Here is a 21,926-nt window from a genome sequence, read left to right as displayed (position 1 = left end):
AAATTTATATTTACTATCATTTTAATTTTATTATTTTTATTACCTAATTGGTTACTATTAAATCAATTTAAAATACTATTGATTTTAAATTAATCAAACAGATAATAAGCATAGTAAAATTAAAATAATAGTAAACATAACTGCCCTTATTTTTATAATATAACGTTAGAATAATGAGAAATGTTATATTTATAAATTTTTTGTTTACAAATTACACTATGTCTGATCAGTAATACACTCGTGAGTAGAGGATGACCGGTCAGAGACATAGTATAATTTATAAATTTGTCAATATAACTATACTCTAAAATAATTAAAGAAATTTTCTTTTTTATTTTTATTACAGAAAAAATGTCCCGTGTGGCAGAAAGTAAAATCAGAAAAATTTATCCCAATAAAAGCCTAAAAGGTTATACTTCTTAATTTCTATCATAATAAAAAAAATAATGGTAAGTACAAAAAATTGCATTAAAATATATTTAACAAATTTAAAGAAAAATATCTGGTACGGGACACACTGGTGTGGCTGGGTGATGCCGGCCACCGACCGCCGGTGTCGACCATGAAGAGGACCATTTAGCAATCACATTCAGAGTTACGAAGAGCACTTGTTCTCCCAGCAGAAGCAGAAGCAGAAGCAGAAGCAGAAGCCAGCCAATGAGAGACGCAGGCCATGCGAGGCGATAAAGAATGGTGGTCAGGTCAGCAGGCGGCATTCTTAAGGATTTGGGTATTTTTTCGTTAAAATTCTTAAATAATTTTAGTTATTGTAGTTTTATAATGTTAGTGAGTTAGTTGTTCGGGGTTATAATGTTTATTTGGAGTTTATGTAAGAGATTTATTTGTTTCAATTGGAACTTGAAAGTAGATGGTGTTTTTTGAAAAAGTTTGAAGTACGTAATGTAATTTGCTATAATGTCTATCGAGAAACTTACAATCAGAGAAAAGAAAATAGAACAATGTGTAGATGTGACTGACTACAAGAACTATTAAGCTGCTAAAGGAACTTTATGTCAAAACCAGAATCTATTTTTCTTCATGATTGTGCAGCAAAATCTGCAGAGTGATCATGCTCAAAGGGACAGAGAGTGACCCATTGGAACATGATTCAAGTTCTTGGGACACTTGATGCATGCTGGGTCGGGACAAAGGATCTTTATTTATGCATTTAAGGATCAGGGTTGCAACCAATATTAGGATTTGGACGGCAGGACCTGCTGGAGGAGCTACCCTCTTATCCATGAAATCTACAAAGAGTTGATCCAATTCCCCAGATTCTAAACACAAAAGGAGCTCATGAGGGTACTTCCCCACCAGAATTTCCAATGCAACAATTCCAAAACTGTAAACGTCACATTTTTCTGTCACCTTCATTGTAAGTGCAAGCTCTGCAAACAAAATTAAACATAAAAGTGCCAAAAAGTATTAAGACCAATGCGAGTCTAACATTTTGACATTTGTGATAATTTTTTTCACTTAAGGCCATGATGACAGTAAGAATTTTTTTGATTATTTCAGGTCATAAATTGGAGGTAAGCAAAACTAGCAAATGGAAGTTATGGTCAAAGTTTTTGGACAAACCTGGTGCCATATAGCCATATGAACCAGCTGGAGCAGTCCAGTTTGATTCTCCATCTTTTAGCAACCTTGCTGTTCCAAAGTCAGAGACCTTAGGCTCATATTCAGAGTCCAAAAGAATATTGTTTCCTGATATGTCTCGGTGAACAATGATGGGTGTGCATTCATGGTGCAGGTAGGACAATGCATTTGCCATTCCTTTTATCATGTTTAACCTGATGTCCCATGTCAAGGTATTTGCCTCCTGGTCGTTCTGCAACACGCTTTTTAAAGAGCCTCTTTCCACATACTCGAATATGAAAAATATTGACCCATCCAAGTAATTGAACCCACACATTTTTACAATATTCCGATGACGAATATTAGTCAATGAAACAACTTCATACATGAAATTATTTGTCTGGTGTTCAGAGAAGTCCATTTCATCATGTTGGTGAAGACGTTTTACTGCAAAGATGTCACCTGTTGGAAGCACTGCCTTGTAGACACTGCCCTGTCCTCCTATCCCTATGCAATACTTGTCACTGAAATTCTCAGTTGCAGAGCGTATATCCTTAAACTCTACTCTGTTCCTGTGATTCCATATGAAGAATGAATTATCTCCGTTTGAATTCTCCTCCTTTTCATCTTGATCAACTCTTTGATAACGCTGGAAGAAGAATATTCCAAGGGAAACAAGTATAACGATTGAAGAAGCAACTGGAATGACTACAGCAATTATCAGCTTATGCTTGTGAACTTTATTGCTTTTCTCTCCACCACATGGGCTCAGATTTGCATTGCCATCAGGACCACTACACAGACCAGCATTACCCACCATAGCTTCTGCTGGAGCTTTATGAAAAGCTTCTAGGTTTGGAAGGGAACCTACAAGTTTGTTGTAGGATATATCAACTGACCGTAGGCTGATAAGTCCTTCAAGACCAGAAGGTATTGCCCCAGAAAGCTGGTTATGAGAAAGATTCAAAACCTCCAGGGATTTCAGACTTCCCAGCTGTGTGATTATCTGTCCGCTTAGTAAGTTATGACTGAGATCTAAAAGAGGCTGCAAGGAAACCAAATTCCCAAGCTCATTCGGCATAAGCCCTTCTAACTTGTTCATGCTCAGTTTCAAGGATATAAGTTTACTGCAGTTTCCTAGTTTGTTTGGAATTGCCCCACTCAGATTGTTTGCTGACAAATCCAGGCACTGCAGCTCTGCAAGTTCTCCCATCTCTGCTGGTATCTGACCTGAGAGATCATTGCTGCTCAGATTTAGATTGAGTAGCAAGGAAGATGAGCCAAAAATTTCCACAGGGATGTCTCCTGTGAGATTGTTGTCAGATAGGTCAAGTTTTTGCAAATTTGGCAACTTCCCAAGCTCAGGAGGAATATTCCCTTGTACCTTATTGGCAGATATGCTGAAACTTGCTAGCCTTTTGCACTCTCCCCAGTTACTTGATAATGAACCAGAGAGCTGATTATGTCCTAAATCAATGAATTCCAGATCTGGGTATATACCAAATGCATTGGTAATGTCTCCACTGAGAAGATTGTTTCCAAGCAAGACTCTGTTTAGTCCAGTGCAGTTTCTTAGACTTTCTGGGATTGGACCCAATAGGTTATTCATATTGGCTGCCAAATAGATAAGATTCCCTCCCTTGCATATTCCTGAAGGGAGCTTTCCGGAAAAGCTGTTGTAGGCAAAGCTCACATTCGTTAGAAAGGTAGGTCCAAAATCTTCAGGAATGCTATCTGAGAAATTATTGGAATAAAGATGAAGGAGAGTGATGTTTTTCAAACGAATTATTGATGAGGGCAGAGGTCCTGCAAGATTGTTTTCACTTAGGTCCAGCACTTCTAAGCTTTCCAAATCACCTATTTCAGGAGGAAGGGCTCCAATTAGTTGGTTTGAGGACAGATGTAATATGCGGAGCTTGTGTAACTTTCCGATTGTTGATGGGATGGAACCATTGAAAGAGTTGCTGGAGAGTTCGAGATCATTTATGCTCGATAAGTTTCCAATTTCAGGAGGTATTGGTCCCGAAAACTGGTTATTATATAGGAACAGGAGAGTTAGATTGTGAAGTGAACCAATCTCTGGGGGAAGTCTTCCTGAAAGGTGATTCAACTGGAGTTGTAAAGAAGTGAGTTCTGGCCAACTGGAAACAAGAGATGAATGAAGTTCTCCGGATAAATTGTTATCAGAGATTCCCAAATCTTTGATCCTTGTTAATGAAGCCATGGAAAGAGGCAAGGGACCTGTCAGGCTATTTCCTGACATATCAAGAAAGGTAAGGTTGTTGCAGAAGCCTATCTCATCTGGGATGCTGGAATTTAGCCCTGAATTGTGAAGATCCAAAAACTGAAGCATACGAAGATTTCCAATTGATGATGGTATTGGACCTTGGAAGACATTTTGATGCAATTCAAGCACCTCAAGGTTTGACAAGAGACCAATCTCCTCTGGTATATTACCACTCAGATTGTTATATTCAAGTCTTAACTTTTTGAGGTTTGAAAGGTTCTTAATTTCTTTCGGAATTAGCCCCTCAAAGGAGTTGTTTGACAGGACTAGGATGGTCAGGTTCCTATGACTGGCCTGTAAATGTATTGGAATCTGCCCAGTGATGATGTTGAGTGATACATCAAGAGACACCAGCTTTGGACATTTGGAAACAAATGGGGGAACCTCTGTGAGAGAGTTATGGGCGAGATTGAGTTCTGTTATGGATGCCATGCCCTTAAATTGAGCAGGGTCAGGATTCCCTAAATAATTCCCCTCCAGATCAAGAAGCCTTAGTTTCTGCAGGTTACTAAGTTGGGTTGGTATTTGATTTAGGAGTGAGTTGTTAGAGAGACGAAGAATTTGTAACTCTATGAGGTTTCCCATTTCTTTGGGGATTGGATAGGTGAAATTGTTGGTACCCAAATCAAGTATTTTCATCTTTGTTGCTTTTCCAATTCCAGCAGGTATCTCTCCAGCCAGGTTATTCAAACTGACATTGAAAGTAGTGAGATTAGGAAAGGCAGAAAAATCAAACCTGTTAAGGGTGCCATCTAGGCCTGCATTGGGAAGCATTATCTCAACAACACTGCCTTCTTCATCACACGTAATGCCAATCCAGTTGCATGGACTATTGCTGTTGTTTGTAAGATTCCATGAAGGCGGGAAGGGAGAGTTCAAACTTTTCATCCAGATAATGAGAGACTCTGCTTCTTTCTGAGCTGAAATCTCTGCAAGGACACAAGACAGAACCAGAGAGAAAATTGCCAGCTGAAAAGTTATCTTCATGTTGGCAAATTTGGCAGTGCAATTGGGGGAATAGTTTTTCTTATCAAAATTTAGGAGAAAGAGCTAATAATGCATTATTTATGCGATATTCCCCCTACAAGTAGTGTAGCTCATGGTTCATCAAGGACCAAAGTGATGGTGGGGTTCTTAATGTGTTGGTCCTTGTATCAAGAGTCTTTAAGATAATTGAGGTCAGGTGATAACTCTCGTTATGATGTCAGGACAATTGCAAATGGAAAGTCTTCTTAATTTGTAGGTCAAGTGGCGTGTTTCCTATAATCTTATGCCAAGCACAAAGATTTGTTTGGCAACTTTGATCGTAGTTTGAAAGATGATGGAGAATGTGGCAATTTAATTATTTTGAAGCATGTCGGTTGACGATGGATTTGGATTAGGGTGGAGATTACTTGTTGGATTAGACCTAGATTTTTATGATTAATTGTTCTCTACTTTTTTGTTAGATTCAAATCTTGAAATTAATATGAAGATATATGAAAGATATGCAACATAAATACTTTGTATTGAGGAATTAAAAGTTGGCATAAGGTTTGCTACTTTTTCCTCAAAAGTTAGTATAATAGTGAAAGATGGCTGCAACAATTTATCCATGCAAAAGTTGTATCAGGAGGGGTTTGTAGTTTTTTTTTTCCAAAATTATATTGTAATATCATTTATAGTAGAAATGACCTTTTCTCATCAATAAAGTAAATATGTTGGGCGAGCTACATTAAATTTGTATGTGATGTATGTGTTTATCATACTTTTTTTATTAATCTCAAACGTTTATGCAAGCACGTATAGAAGGAGATGTGGTACTATCTTGGTTTTGTGCTGAATACTTCTTCCCATGACGTTGAAACGAAAAAGAAATGAAAAAAAAGTATATGAAATTGTTTACTTAAATAAGGGTTTAAACATGGATAGTATCATGATTTTCCCGTGACTTTTGAACCGAAAAAGAAATGAAGAAAAAAAATTACATGAAATTGTTCAAATAAGGACAGTTCAGGCCAACTCTCATCATTTTTTAAGGTTTAAGTAGGTACATATGTAAGCAATTTTACTGTCCTAAGCAAACAGACTATTTCCACAACTTGAAACTGTAATATGGTGGGTTATATGATAAAGACTTGCGTCAATACTCGTTTTCTTATTACATGAAATTTTTCGTAAGAAAATTTTGAATGGTTGATATGATCTTGTATGTTGTCTGTTTAACTTTAATTCCTTGTAGTTGCTGGTATCATGACAATGCAACACGAAGAAGTTTTCTCATGATATCTGCAAATTGTTGTTTTATATTGTGTTTGTGCATATTTTTGTAAATTGACGTTGTATTTAACAAAATACATCATGCGATGAAATTCGGAAAAAAAAATATTATTATTTAAATAAGAAATTACGAAAACCTAGTATTTTGTAACAAATTTATAGATCTATATATAGCAACCAGTCGCGCCCAAGGTAGGAGGAACTGGTCACGCCTCACAGAGGCGCAACTTGTGCTAAGTCGAGCCCCACCCAGGCGCGACTTTGCATCATTCACGTGGTGACACGTAGCACAAAACATCAACAGTTTGACCACACTCTCTAACCATTTAAGAGCTCCAGAATGAGGTCGATCCGTTTCACTATGTTCTACCTTCCAACCAATGCTAGAAAAACTGATTTACAAAGACTTTTTACAAGTCTATCATCAACACTTTTGATCACACTCAACCTATCACCTATATGGTCTCTCCAAATCACCAAATTCAATTACAGCAATTCACTCTTGTCAAACAAATGTAGAGCAATCTCTCCACGTCAAATACAAAGAGAAAGAACAGGAAAAGATTGAGAAACGAAAGAGTAAATGAGAATTTCCTCAAGGATGTGCAAAACTAAGCCAATATGAGATTTCTTAGATTATGAGATTTTCAGTGTTAATTTTTATGTTTAGAACCCTAATGATATGTATTTTTAGGTACGCAATGAGTTATTAGCTCATCAAGTATTCGATTACTTTCCAACCTAGAAAAGTATTCGATTACTTTTATGCAGAAATCAATTTTCATGTTTGTTTTTAAATTTAATGCATCTAAGTGATTTTTAATGATTTCTAAATGATTCTAAGTGACTTCTAACATATGTATGATCATGTTTCACACTTGTATAACAACTCTTGATGTGTGTGAACATTGCATGCATGATCAAAATGAATATGTGTCACCTATATGAGTTTATGGACTTATAATGCAATCCTCAAGGTAAAAACTCAATAAACTCATTCCTATAAGTTCTGTGACTTAGATAAGACTATTAAAATCAGTAAGTACACAAGTCTTCATTGTCTTCTTAGTTTGAATCTTCTAGTACTCCTTTTAACTTGAAAGCTTTGACTTTGTCAATTTGAGTATTCTCTTCAAACTTTTCACTTTGATATAAGCTTTTTGTACCTTTTAGAATTTGTTGACATGTCTTGTATTAAGAGCGTACATGTTGAGCTATGTTGGACCTTTGTATGTATTTTGTTATCATCAAAACTTTATAAATAGTCTTCTTAACCTATGGTTCAACACTAGAGTCCGCTTAAACAAGATCTTGAGTTCAAATCCTTGTGAATGTAAAAAAATTCCTTTGAAAAGGATAGCTCCACCATGATATGAATATTTCTGACTCGAACATGATTGCTTCACGTGGATGAAACTTGTGGTTTATATAAAAAAAAGTAGTAAAATTTTAAGACCTAATTGTATCTATTGAAAAACGTAATTGATTCACTGGTTGCAGCTAAAATTGGGTAGAATTCATAATACATTTTTTTAAGCATATCAAATGGTTTCATTTTGCGCAAAACCGTATCCCGGATAAGGGACTAAAGTTTCTTAGACTCAATATATTAATATTTAATATTTTGTAATCCTAATTGAGAAGAAATAATTTCTCTTTCAATTTTTTTATTTAGTCCATTCTGTGTGTTCGTATTAGCTTTCTCTTTCCCATGTAATGCTTTGTATATTTACAGGGGTTGTTTGGTAAAGGAGAAATTTTTTTTTTTATCCGAGAATCTCGATTTTTAAAAATACGATGAAAATATTCAATTTACAATAATATCCGAAAATTAAAAATTTATTAAAAATTCAGTTTTCCGAGAATCTTCCATAAAACCTTGTATCAAACGGCCCCTGAAACATGTCCGGTTCATTTAACGGTTGAACGCTTTCACTTACACATGAATATGATCCGATGATGTGTTTTTTTTTTTTTTTTTTAAGTTAACTCAATTCAAATTATTTCTTCGAGGCAAGTTCACTTCTTAATGTATTCTCATCACGTATTTTGTTAAATACAACACTAATCTGCAAAAATAAGCAAACACATTATAAAACAACAATTTGCAGATATCATGCGAAAATTTCTTCATGTTATGTTGTCATGAAACCAACAAGGAATTAAAGATAAACAGAGCCATACAATATCATATCAACCATTCAAAATTTCCATATAATAAGAAAACGAGTCTTGACGCAAGTCGTTATCATATTAGCCACCTTATTACAGTTTCGAGTTGTGGAAATAGTCTTTTTGTTTAGGATAGTAACGTTGCTTACAATGAACCTACCTAAACCTCAAAAAACAATGAGACTTGTCCTGAACTGTGCTTATTTAAACAATTTCATATAATTTTTTTTTTCATTTCTTTTTCGGTTCAACGTCATGGGAAGAAGCATTCTGCACAAATCAAGATTTTACATTGCAAATTTAATATAATTTTAATGACATATAATTCAAGAATTCAACCGAAGAAATTGCAGGGGAATATCACCTTCCTTCTATTTGTGTTTGCATAAATATTTGAGATTAATGAAAAGTATCACAAACACATCACATACAAATTAATGTAATTTGGCCTAACATGTTTGCATCCATTGAAGAAAAAAGATCAAATCTACTATAAATAACATTTCAATATAAATTTTGAATGAAAAAACTATAAAACCCCTCCTGATACATTTTTTTTGTTAGATTACAAACACTTTTTCTCTACTGCTATAGCTTTTGTAGATAAAGTTACATTCCCCCAGCCAGCTTTTGAGGACACACGTGAAACCCCTCCACAGCAACATTACTCACAATTCATTCTCCCTCATTCTCATGCCTCTAATAATTTCTCTATACAAGTATTTTGTCGGTGTGGCAATGGGCAGGATTGGCGGTGTGCAAGAGTTCTCCGGCAACCGTAATATCAGATACTATTAGAGAATATAATATAAATTATTAAAAAAGTTCTCTCACCCAATACTTAATTTTGAATTGAAATGGTTCTTTACGTGCAGTAACCACATCATTGGAGGTGATGGACGAACTCAAAGAAGCAAACGATATTTGAGAGAGAGAAAGAAAAAGACACTTCATAGCTAAATTATTAACGTTTGACTGAAGATATTCAACAATATTTAAATTGATGGGTACTTTCGTAACTTTGGATTATATTTTTACAATTAACTACACATAGTTTTAGTAAAATTAACACAAAACTTTTTTGCCTATCAAATATTTTTTTGTAATTTATTTGGTAAAATATTTCTCTTTTTTTCCAATAATTTTTTTTTTCTATATCAAACGTCCCCTTTAAATCAACTTCAAATATCGCTAATTTTCAATTGATTTAACGATAACCAAACATATAATAAATATAATAAGATTAAAATGATAAGAAGTATAACCGCATTCATTTTTATAATATAACATTAAAATAATTAAAGAAAAAAATATTTATATTTTTACTATAGAAATTTTTTCTTTGTCGACACTGGCAGAAATTTGTTTTTCCTTGCAACGAAAGCAAAAACATTAATCCGATGAAGGGTTATACTTTATTGTTTTTCTATCATAATAAAAAATAAAGGTAAGTACCAAATATTGCATTAAAATATATTTAACAAATTTAAAGAAAAATATCTGGTACGGGACACACTGGTGTGGCTGGCTGCTGGCGGCGACCGGAGCATTTAGCAATCAGATTGAGAGTTAGGAAGAGAACTTGTTCTCCCAGCAGAAGCAGAAGCCAGCCAATGAGAGACGCAGGCCGTGGGAGGCGATAAAGAATGGTGGTCAGGTCAGCAGGCGGCATTGTTAAGGATTTGGGTATTTTTTTCGTTAAAATTCTTAAATACATTTAGTTATTGTAATTTTATAATGTTAGTGACTTAATTGCTCGGGGTTATACTGTTTATTTAGAGTTTATGTAAGGGATTTATTTGTTTCAATCGGAACTTGAAAGTAGATGGTGTTTTTTGAAAAAGTTTTTAAGCACGTAATGTAATTTGCGCTGCCATCTATTACGATATAATGTTTAAAATACTTATAATATCAATGTCTATTGAGAAACTTACAATCAGATAAAAAGAAAATTGAACAATGTGTAGATGTGACTGACTACAAGAGCTATTAAATATACAAACATTCAAGTTTAAGCGAAGCTGCTGCTAAATGAACTGTATGTCAATCACAGATTCTATTTTTCTTCATGATTCTCGAGCAAAATCTGCAGTGTGATCATGCTCAAAGGGACAGAGAGTGACCCACTGGAAGATGATTCAAGTTCATGGGACACTTGATGCATGCTGGGCCGGGACAAAGGATCTTTATTTATGCATTTAAGGATCAGGGTTGCAACCAATATTAGGATTTGAACGGCAGGACCTGCTGGAGGAGCTACCCTCTTATCTATGAAATCTACAAAGAGTTGATCCAATTCCCCAGATTCTAAACACAAAAGGAGCTCATGAGGGTACTTCCCCACCAGAATTTCCCATGCAACAATTCCAAAACTGTAAACGTCACATTTTTCTGTCACCTTCATTGTAAGTGCAAGCTCTGCAAACAGAATTGAACATGAAAGTGCCAAAAAGTATTAAGAGAAATATGGGTCTAAAATTTTGACATTTGTGATAATGTTCACTTTAAGGCCATGTTGACAGTAGGAAATTTTCTGATTATTTCAGGTCATAAATTGGGGGTAAGCAAAACTAGCAAATGGAAGTTATGGTCAAAGTTTTTGGACAAACCTGGTGCCATATAGCCATATGAACCAGCTGGAGCAGTCCAGTTTGATTCTCCATATTTTAGCAACCTTGCTGTCCCAAAGTCAGAGACCTTAGGCTCATATTCAGAGTCCAAAAGAATATTGTTTCCTGATATGTCTCGGTGAACAATGATGGGTGTGCATTCGTGGTGCAGGTAGGACAATGCATTTGCCGTTCCTTTTATCATGTTTAACCTGATGTCCCATGTCAAGGTATTTGCCTCCTGGTCGTTCATCAACACGCTTTTTAAAGAGCCTCTTTCCACATACTCAAATATGAAAAATATTGACCCATCCAAGTAATTGAACCCACACATTTTTACAATATTCCGATGACGGATATTAGTCAATGAAACAACTTCGTACATGAAATTATTTGTCTGGTGTCCAGAGAAGTCCATTTCATCATGTTGGTGAAGACGTTTTACTGCAAAGATGTCACCTGTTGGAAGCTTAACCTTGTAGACACTGCCCTGTCCTCCTATCCCTATGCAATACTTGTCACTGAAATTCTCAGTTGCAGAGCGTATATCCTTAAACTCTACTCTATTCCTGTGATTCCATATGAAGAATGAATTATCTCCGTTTGAATTCTCCTCCTTTTCATCTTGATCAACTCTTTGATAATGCTGGAAGAAGAATATTCCAAGGGAAACAAGTAGAACGATTGAAGCAGCAACTGGAATGACAGAAGCAAGTATCAGCTTCTGCTTATGAACTTTATTGCTTTTCTCTCCACCACATGGGCTCAGATTTGCACTGCCATCAGGACCACTACACAGACCAGCATTACCCACCAGAGCTTCTGCTGGAGCTTTATGAAAAGCTTCTAGGTTTGGAAGGGGACCTACAAGTTTGTTGTAGGATATATCAACTGACTGAAGGCTGATAAGTCCTTCAAGACCAGAAGGTATTGCCCCAGAAAGCTGGTTATGAGAAAGATTCAAAACCTCCAGGGATATCAGATTTCCCAGCTGTGTGATTATCTGTCCACTTAGTAAGTTATGACTGAGATCTAAAAGAGGCTGCAAGGAAACCAAATTCCCAAGCTCATACGGCATATGCCCTTCTAACTTGTTCATGCTCAGTTTCAAGGATATAAGTTTCCTGCAGTTTCCTAGTTGGTTTGGAATTGCCCCACTCAGATTGTTTGCTGATAAATCCAGAAACTGCAGCTCTGAAAGTTCTCCTATCTCTGCTGGTATCTGACCTGAGAGATCATTGCTATTCAAATTTAGATTGTTTAGCAAGGAAGATGAGCCAAAAATTTCCACAGGGATGTATCCTGTGAGATTGTTGTCAGATAGGTCAAGTTTTTGCAAATTTGGCAACTTCCCAAGCTCAGGAGGAATATTCCCTTGTACCTTATTGGCAGATATGCTGAAACTTGAGAGACTTTTGCACTCTCCCCAGTTACTTGATAAAGAACCAGAGAGCTGATTATGTCCTAAATCAATTAAGTCCAGATCTGGGTATATACCAAATGCATTGGTAATGTCTCCACTGAGAAGATTGTTTCCAAGCAAGACTCTGTTTAGTCCAGTGCAGTTTCTTAGACTTTCGGGGATTGGACCCAATAGATTGTTCATATTGGCTGCCAGGAATATGAGATTTCCTCCCTTGCATATTCCTGATGGGAGCTTTCCAGAAAAACTGTTGTTGGCAAAGCTCACATTCCTTAAAAAGGTAGGTACAAAATTTTCAGGAATACTATCTGAGAAATTATTGGAAAAAAGATAAAAGAGACTGATGTTTTTCAAACGAATTATTGATGAGGGCAAAGGTCCTGCAAGATTGTTCTCACTTAAGTCCAGCAACTCTATGCTTTCCAAATCACCTATTTCAGGAGGAAGGGCCCCACTTAGTTGGTTTGAGGCCAAATATAATCTGCGGAGCTTGTATAACTTTCCGATGGCTGATGGGATGGAACCACTGAAATAGTTCTTGGACAGTTGAAGATCTTCTATGCTTGATAAGTTTCCAATTTCCGGAGGTATTGGTCCAGAAAACTGGTTGTTATATAGGGATAGGAGAGTTAGATTGTGAAGTGAACCAATCTCTGGGGGAAGTCTTCCTGAAAGGTGATTCAACTGGAGTTGTAAAGAAGTGAGTTCTGGCCAACTGGAAACAAGAGATGGATGAAGTTCTCCGGATAAATTGTTATCAGAGATTCCCAAATCTATGATCCTTGTTAAAGAATCCATGGAAAGAGGCAAGGGACCTGTCAGGCTATTTCCTGACATATCAAGAAAGGTAAGGTTGGTGCAGAAGCCTATCTCATCAGGAATGCTGGAATTCAGCCCTGAATTGTGAAGATCCAAATACTGAAGCATACGAAGATTTCCAATTGATGATGGTATTGGACCTTGGAAGACATTTTGATGCAATTCAAGCACCACAAGGTTTGACAAGAGACCGATCTCCTCTGGTATATTACCACTCAGATTGTTATATTCAAGTCTTAACTGTTTGAGGTTTGAAAGGTTCTTAATTTCTTTCGGAATTAGCCCCTCAAAGGAGTTGTTTGACAGGACTAGGATGGTCAGGTTCCTAGTACTGGCCAGTAATTGTATTGGAATCTGCCCAGTGATGGTGTTGAGTGATAGATCAAGAGAAACCAACTTTGGACATTTAGAAACAAATGGGGGAACCTCTGTGAGATAGTTATAGCTGAGATTGAGTTCTGTTATGGATGCCATGCCCTTAAATTGAGCAGGGTCAGGATTCTCTAAATAATTCCCCTCCAGATCAAGAAGCCATAATTTCTGCAAGTTACTAAGTTGAGTTGGTATTTGTTTTAAGAGTGAGTTGTTAGAGAGACGAAGAACTTGTAACTCTATGAGGTTTCCCATTTCTTGGGGGATTGGATAAGTGAAATTGTTGCTACCCAAATCAAGTATTTTCATATTTGTTGCTTTTCCAATTCCAGCTGGTATCTCTCCAACCAGGTTATTCAAATTGACATTGAAAGTAGTGAGATTGGGAAAGGCAGAAAAATCAAACCTGTTAAGGGTACCATCTAGGCCTGCATTGGGAAGCATTATCTCAACAACACTGCCTTCTTTATCACACGTAATGCCAATCCAGTTGCATGGACTATTGCTGTTGTTTGTAAGATTCCATGAAGGCGGGAAGGGAGAGTTCAAACTTTTCATCCAGGTAATGAGAGACTCTGCTTCTTTCTGAGCTGAAATCTCTGCTAGTATACAAGACAGAACCAGAGAGAAAATTGCCAGCTGAAAAGTTATCTTCATGTTGGCAAATTTGGCAGTGCAATTGGGGGAATAGTTTTTCATAACAAAATTTTGGAGAAAGAGCTAATAATGCATTATTTATGTGGTGTTCCCCCTACAAGTAGTGTAGCTCATGGTTCATCAAGGAGCAAAGTGATAGTAGGGTCCTTTATGTGTGGGTCCTTGTATCAAAAGTCTTTTAGATATTGGAGGTTAGGTGATACGCCTCGTTATGATGCAAGGACAAATGGACAATTGTAAATCGAAAGTCTTCTTCTATTTTTCTATTTTTCTATTTTTTTTTGGGTAGGCAATCAAGAGAAACCTCGTTATGATGCAAGGACAAATGGACAATGTGTAGGTCAAGTGGTGCTTAATATAGAAGGAGTTGCTTTGGCTGAATTCATAAATTATATGTCATGAAAATTACATTAAGGTCGCAATGTAATATCTTGGTTTTGTGCTGAATACTTCTTCCCATGACGTTGGACCGAAAATGAAATGTAAGAACAAGTATATGAAATTGTTTAAATAAGGGTTTAAACATGAACATGGGTAATATCATGATTTTGTGCTGAATGCTTCTTCCCATGACAATATCATAATTTTTTTCACATAGAAGCTCCAGATTCATATTAAATTTTCGTAAGAAAATTTTGAATGGTTGATATGATCGTGTATGGCTCTGTTTATCTTTAATTCCTTGCTGGTTTCATGACAATGTAACACGAAGAAGTTTTCTCATGATATCTGCAAATTGGTGTTTTATAACGTGTTTGTGCATATTTTTGTAAATTCACGATGTATTTAACAAAATTCATATGTAAGTGAAAGTGCTTAACTAATAAGCTGGACATGTTTTAGACTTTAGAATGGAAAAAATATACAAAGAATTACATGGGAAACCAATAACAGTGTTTTAAAATCCCGCCCCACTCTCCGGGTTGACCCGGGTCAACCCTGACCCCTCCCCTCTGAGGATTTGGGTCACAAGTTGGACCATATATGCTTATCGACCCCTCCGACTACCAAAATCCGGCAGGGTTTCAGTGACTCCTGGGTCAGAGGGGTCAAAGGAGGTCACTGCATGTTTTTTTTTATTAAAAAAAAAATTCTATGAAACAACATTGTTTTATTAAAAAAAATAAAATAAAAATGTTTGTAAACCTAAATCTAATCGTTCTCTTCTCTCATAGCGACCTAGACGTTTTCAATCTTCACCTCGCTGCCGTGAATCTTCTAGAAAAGGTAAAAAATTTACCCATTCAATTGAAATTCTTACTGTCGTCGATGGAAAACAAAAACTCATTCTTACTTCCTTTAAATTTTCCTTTGTTAGAGACCTTCTCAAAAGAGGCAGAACCGAGTCAGCGTAGTGACCCCATTAGAATATGAGTTTTGTACTTTGGTATCTTGATACTTTAATTAGGTTGTGTAATATTAACTTGTGGTTGTAATTGGTGAATTATGTTAAGTATATTTTAAATCTTTGATGATTGATGATTTGTTTTTTAATATTTTCATATAGGATATATATATTTATATTTTTTTAATATATAAAATCGGGTCAGCATAGTGACCCTGTGACCCCCCGGTTAAACCCCTGACCTCGACCGGGTTGATGGCCGGCCGGGTTTTTAAACAGTGACCAATAGTCCTCTAAAAAGGAAAAATTCTTCGAGGAATTTATTGTAGTTTGGGATATTATTAACAAATCATCATAATTCATCTGCCTCTTGTAACGTAAGCGTGGTGCTGAATCTCTTCTCTTTGCACGGTACAGATGAATCTTCTCGTGTATAATGACTATAGTATGGTCAGATCTTTCGAGTTATGAATCAAGAAAGGAGAGAGAGTTGTGTGGGCACTGCACACTATAACTTACTTCATAAAGCATAACCACTTAAGTGACTAAAATAGATATATTAATATATATATATAGGGATCAAAAGGTTCTTAAGTAATAACAGCATAACCCAATATTTCTAATAAGCAGGGTAGTTAAAAACTATTTTTAAAACTGCGTTTTTTTAGTTTGTACGATTTATTTTTTTTGTCAAAACGTTTTCATTAACTTATAATCGTTTTTACTTTTTTACGATTTTACGTTTTGTGATATTTTATTTCCGATTTTAATTATCTTGCTAACAAGTCACTAATTATTAATTAGTATATCTATAATAAATGAATTAGAAAGCATGGATAGACATGCAAATTAAGAGCATATTTGGCATAGTTTTTTTAACTTAAAAATTATTTTAAAACTCAAGTTAAAAATAAGAATTCCACACCAAAAAAAAATATTAAAATAATAAAATTAAAAAATAAAACTGAAGTTATTTTGTGATTATACAATTTTTTTAATTAAAAGATACTTTTAAATTTAAGTTATAAATAAACTATTTTTTAAAATAATTTATATAAATTTTATTTTTTTTAATTAAAATTATCATAAAAAGCATGTAAACCTTATATTATCAAGGAAACTTAATCCAAACACAAATATATTTATAAAGAAAGATAAAATTATTTCAAAAAAAAAAAGACAAATACTTATTGATTAATATATTTAAAAAAAAAATAGTTATATAAATATATTTATGTACTAATATATTAATTCATTTAGAATATATTCTTAGCAATCTTTCATTTATCAAATACTTAATTATATACATAAATATTTTCGAATTTTTTGAATATAATAATATATTAAAAATAAATATATTTTTTCATTTATTGATATTTTATTCTCGCTAAACATCATGAATTTTTTAGCGTGTCATTTATATCACTATCATTTTGTATTAATTTTTCTACCAACATTTTGTTTTTTTTTTTCAAACACAGATTATAGATTTTCCTGAAAGTGGTAACTATGCTCTCTTACAAGATCCATTGTCTGTCAAAATATAAGGAAACCATCGCTGTAAATGTGGTATGTGGAACACTTTCGATTTTTTTTTTTTATAAACCATATGTATCTCCACGGGAGACAATGCTGTTCGGAACGAGTCCAGTATTAAAGTTTTAAACCCTCCCAAAAATGATACTGAAAAAGATCAAACACATACTTCTTACCCTCACTTGCTCACTTTCAAGTTCATAAATTTTAATTAGCATCCATCCAAAAGTTGGGAATTGATGATGTTTAAATTTCATATGATCTCCTCATATGGAATATATACATCTATATCCGTGTTCATAAATTTTAATTGGACTTCGTTTATTTAATGTTAATAAAGAGAAAGATAAACAAAAAAAAATTCACACTTGACAGTTGACATCTTATAGGGAATGTGTTGGGGAATCCCAATGTGAGTGAGTCCCCTTACAGGCCCAACACAAACACACATTATAAAACAACAATTTTCAGATATCATGTGAAAATTTCTTCATGTTATGTTGTCATGAAACCAACAAGGAATTAAAGATAAACAGAGCCATACAATATCATATCAACCATTCAAAATTTCCATATAATAAGGAAACGAGTCTTGAAGCAAGTCGTTATCATATCAACCCACCTTATTACAGTTTCGAGTTGTGGAAATAGTCTGTTTGCTTAGGATATGAACCTACCTAAACCTTAAAAAACGATGAGACTTGTCCTCAACTGTCCTTCTCTAAACAATTTCATACAGGGGCAAGTTATATTTACAAACTTTTTTATTTACAAATTCTTACAAACTACGCTAAGTAGGACCGGTCCTACATTAATCACACAGTGTACGACCGGTCCTACTTAGTGTAATTGCAAAAAAAATTTGTAAACGGATCCTGTCCTTTTCATATAAAAAAATTAATTTCTTTTTCGGTTCAACGTCATGGGAAGAAGCATTCCAACTTAACATATATGAATACTTATATTAAAGAAAAATATCATAAACATATATCACACACAAATTTAACGTGGTTCAGTCCAACTTGCTGGTTAGAAAAGATCAAATCCATTATAGATAATATTGCAATAGAAAAAGTTGCAAATCCTTTCCCAACATGACTTTTGGACAAATATCCTTTCTCATTACTACTGCAACTTTTGTGGACGAACTTGCAAACTTTCTGTCAACGCAACTTTTGAGGACAAAGATGCAAACCCTTCAGCACTTCAGTCATAATTTGTTCTCCCTTATTTTGTACTTCAGTACCTGGGTCATTTTTATCTGCATTATGTTCTAATACTTAATAAGAATGAAGATTGAATTAAATCCATCAATCCTGTAGTTTTTATCTATATAGTGTTTAAGATACACGAGTAACATATGTGGAAGAAGCTTAAGCAGCACCTCCGTTCAAAGCTCTCTCTCTAACCTTATCTCAAAATGGGGTTGAGTGCCAATTCACTCTCTTATCCTACACAACCAGTTAACCAACGCATGATTTCCCTCAAAATTTTCACTTTAACTGCACCCACTTGAATTTCCTCAATGTGCTATTCCCTTAAAGAAAATTGCTGAGCCAGAATCCTCAGCAGAGCCTATAATGTACATCTCATCCCTCACATGGACTTGGCGACTTTCTTGGCGAAGAAGAAACTGAAAACTGTTTGAGCTCTTGAACTGTCAATGCTCTTAAAATTGGCCTATCTTCATAGCTAATCACTGAATTTGAGCCTTGAGAGCTGCTCCTCTCAGGGGTACTCGCATACAAAGCTACTGAGCTAGCCTTGTTGCAAGGTGTAGTTTCTGATGAAACCAACCAATTTGAAAGGCTAGCATCAATTACAATTTCCTGGTTCAACTTCTTTGATGATTCTGCGCCAAATGCAGATTGAGACTCTTGATTCAAAATGAAATTCTCTTTCTGAGACATCAATGGTGGTGTTCTTTTAGCCTTAACTTCTTTCCATTGAGTGAGATTTTGTACTGGTTTCAGCACAGGATGAACATAAACACTCCTATCTCGGGCATTGAAATTCAACCCAATTGACCTTCACATCTTTATCACACGTTGGGATTGGGTTCTCCACATCCTCAACACCCACTTGATTAGCAGCACTTCTTGCCCATGAACTTGAGTATACTATTCCATCTTTAAAGTCCTCTCCCAATTCAATACACTCTTCCTTCATATCACTATCACCATCTTCTTCTTCATAATCCTCATCAGTAAGATCACTATCCCAATAACCCATTTCTCCATCTTCATCATCCCTATCTGAGCAATTATGGTACCTATGATTTGTTGGGTAAGACCCCGTTGAAGTCACCAAACTATCTTCAGAGTAAGACTTTGATTGGTTTGATTTTACCAAATCTTCCTCCTCTCTATGTTCTTCACACTTCTCTGGTAGGAAATCAGCAACTTCATCTAGCAAAACAAGCTCGTATGTTTTCACATTGGAATCAAAAGTTACTTTCTATCTGGTGCTGGCACTTAGCTGCACCTCAGGTTTAGCCCTACATCCCAAAACCCATTTATCTGAATCATAAACTTTAATGCCAAAATCAAAAAGAGAAAGACATGCATTGTAGTGAACAATAATAAAAGGTTATTGGAATCTCATTTCCTTATTGAACTTGTGATGCAGTGCTAAACACGGTTTTGGAGTAATCCTGAACAGAAGAAACTGTGGGTTGCTCCAGCTTGCCACAAGCATTTCGCTACAACAGCATTCAGGATTCATTTAAGTTATGTTTGGTTTTGCTCTTTCGCTAAAGCCCAATAGGGTCATAGTGTAAAATGAGCCTAAGAAACCTAAAGCTCATTCTGCTCAGGGTTAGGGTTTCTTAGAACCCATATATATTCTACGTTTATAGTCATCAACCTCACTAGTCTTTACTTGATGGTTGCAGAGGTTGAAGTAAGGTCATCTCCCTGAAAGTAAGAGAGTGCCCACACACTTCCCGTTTCCTCTTGAGACATAGTCTGGAAGATCTGCCACAATCTAGCTTCAAGGAGGTTGTTCGTGTTGCGGCGCTGAGGTGAGCTGTTCGTGAAGAGGAATCATACAAGGGAATATTCTACACGAGACCTTCGCACCAAGAGGTAATTGTGAAACAAGGATGATTCAGTAAGCATACAAATGTACTAGGTCCTAAACCGCTTCCGCATAAACCTTATAGTTCCAACAATTGGTATCAGAGCCTTGGCTGTACATTGGTATGTGAATCTAGTTTCAATATTCGTGTAATTAGTTTTGCTTCATAAAATATGGAACTTATGATTCTATATTTGTTATTCAAATATTTGCATGATTATCCTTTTCATTAAAAATCTATTCTTTGTACGGTTTTGGCTTTAATCCATGGTAGAAATTTCCTTGTATTTTCTTGGGTTGTAACAAGGAGGCTAATCTTATATGATTAGGTTTTCTCCTTGATGTTTTTATTTATTATTCGGAATTTCTGTGTATTTTTTCAAATTTTGTAAAAGTTCAAGATCGTGAAACCGCGAGGAAGATGCGCAGTCAGCCCTGTCAGAGACTTTTCGAGGACTTCCCGATCTCATAATGAGGCGATCTATATGTGGTTGGAAAGAGGACGGAAAGACGAACGCAACGGTGGGTAAATCACCGCCACCTAAGCCTCCACGCGCTGCCACAAGCTTATGCAAGTGGCCACCACTCTCCGGAAAAGAATGAGAGAGTGAGGGAGCGTCCGGCCACCTTTTTGGGTGGTTCCGGCGGCGGTGCTCTTCAAGGCGGTCCTTCCCCTGGAGTTTCGTGCTGAGATGAGTTCGGATGACGGTGCAATGGACGTGACGGCTAGGGTTCCTGTATGTTGACTTAGGGTTTCTCGCCAAAAGTTGGTATTTTGGGCCTTTGGGCCCATGGCTACCATAAAGAAGCTTGAAACAGAACCTATGGACTAGAAGGAAAGGAGCAATCAGTCGCAAAGTTTCCTAATTAATTACTCTGTAATTTTATTTTATTTTTAGGAAACCATGGATTAAGGTCTTTATTATAATTAATTGCCTTAATTGTATGATTAGATGATTTATATGATTGATAACATGGTTTATTGCGATAACATGTCATATAGAATAGGTGGTGTCATATTGTTGCATAACTTGTGTGATTACATGAGCATAATAGCTATTATGTCTTCAGCGACTAGTATGATAGTTATTATGAGATTATTTTGATTTTAAATTATCCTAAGAAATTAATTAATAATTAATATGATTTTTGTTAAAAATATAGATTAATATTTGAATTAATTAATTTTGGATGATTAACATCAAGACAAATAATCGTTATGGAAATTATTTTGATTTCAAATTATCCTCATAAATGATAATTATTATGATTGTTGCAATCTAGATTAATAATTAAATCAGCTATTTGGATGATTTAAAATCTAGAAAAATAATTAAGATAATTTTCTAAGAGAATTCTTTTATTTTGCGAGTGATTTGTGGGTTTTCTGAAATGGTCATGGAATAACACACGATGCATACAGCATTCATGTATCATGAATGTGTGGAGCACACGCTGACGTAAAGTGACAGGATTTTAGGACCTTAATGATTTCAAAATTCAGATAAGCTAAGTGATGCACGTTCATCGGCGCTCTTGCTTACATAGTTTTTGAAATCAAACAAAGGATACTCTCAATTAAAAAATTATTAAAAATTGGAAAAATTGCTTATGTTGAATGGAAGGAGATTTAAATTAAAAAAATTAATTTAACCTTCAAGCGCATTATAGGTCCATTAATAAAATAATCATGTGAAGTCCCATCGAATAAGCATGATTGGATTTTATTAGATTGGACCTAAATAATTATAGGAGAGAATTTAAATTAAGAAATTAATTTAACCTCCAGGC

General features: G+C 35.3%; 3 protein-coding genes across 3 annotated transcripts; all 3 read right to left on the bottom strand.

Moving 5' to 3' along the window:
* Window positions 1–1,026: 1,026 nt before the first annotated feature.
* On the bottom strand, window positions 1,027–14,176 carry LOC133289464 (probable leucine-rich repeat receptor-like protein kinase At1g35710). Its single transcript, XM_061487396.1, has 3 exons — window positions 11,642–14,176; window positions 1,582–2,329; window positions 1,027–1,388 (listed from the first exon to the last, which is right to left on the bottom strand). Exons 1-3 carry the CDS (start codon window positions 14,174–14,176, stop codon window positions 1,027–1,029), a joined length of 3,645 nt encoding a protein of 1,214 aa, XP_061343380.1.
* LOC133289505 (probable leucine-rich repeat receptor-like protein kinase At1g35710) lies at window positions 2,364–5,291 on the bottom strand. The gene is made up of 2 exons (XM_061487479.1): window positions 2,450–5,291; window positions 2,364–2,372 (listed from the first exon to the last, which is right to left on the bottom strand). Exons 1-2 carry the CDS (start codon window positions 4,850–4,852, stop codon window positions 2,364–2,366), a joined length of 2,412 nt encoding a protein of 803 aa, XP_061343463.1. The 5' UTR covers window positions 4,853–5,291.
* Window positions 14,177–18,397: 4,221 nt separating the features above from the next.
* Window positions 18,398–20,020, bottom strand: LOC133289463 (uncharacterized). The gene is given in 6 exon segments (XM_061487395.1): window positions 18,398–18,508; window positions 18,566–18,588; window positions 18,591–18,657; window positions 18,659–19,093; window positions 19,125–19,554; window positions 19,938–20,020. Coding segments are annotated over 6 exon segments (1,149 nt in total).
* Window positions 20,021–21,926: the final 1,906 nt, after the last annotated feature.

This window comes from Gastrolobium bilobum, unplaced genomic scaffold (assembly GCF_033153095.1).
Source record: "Gastrolobium bilobum isolate Gb01-03AN ecotype WA unplaced genomic scaffold, APGP_CSIRO_Gbil_v1 utg8959, whole genome shotgun sequence".
In the NCBI taxonomy this organism is placed as follows: domain Eukaryota; kingdom Viridiplantae; phylum Streptophyta; class Magnoliopsida; order Fabales; family Fabaceae; genus Gastrolobium; species Gastrolobium bilobum.
This window is presented reverse-complemented; position numbering and strand designations above follow the sequence as displayed.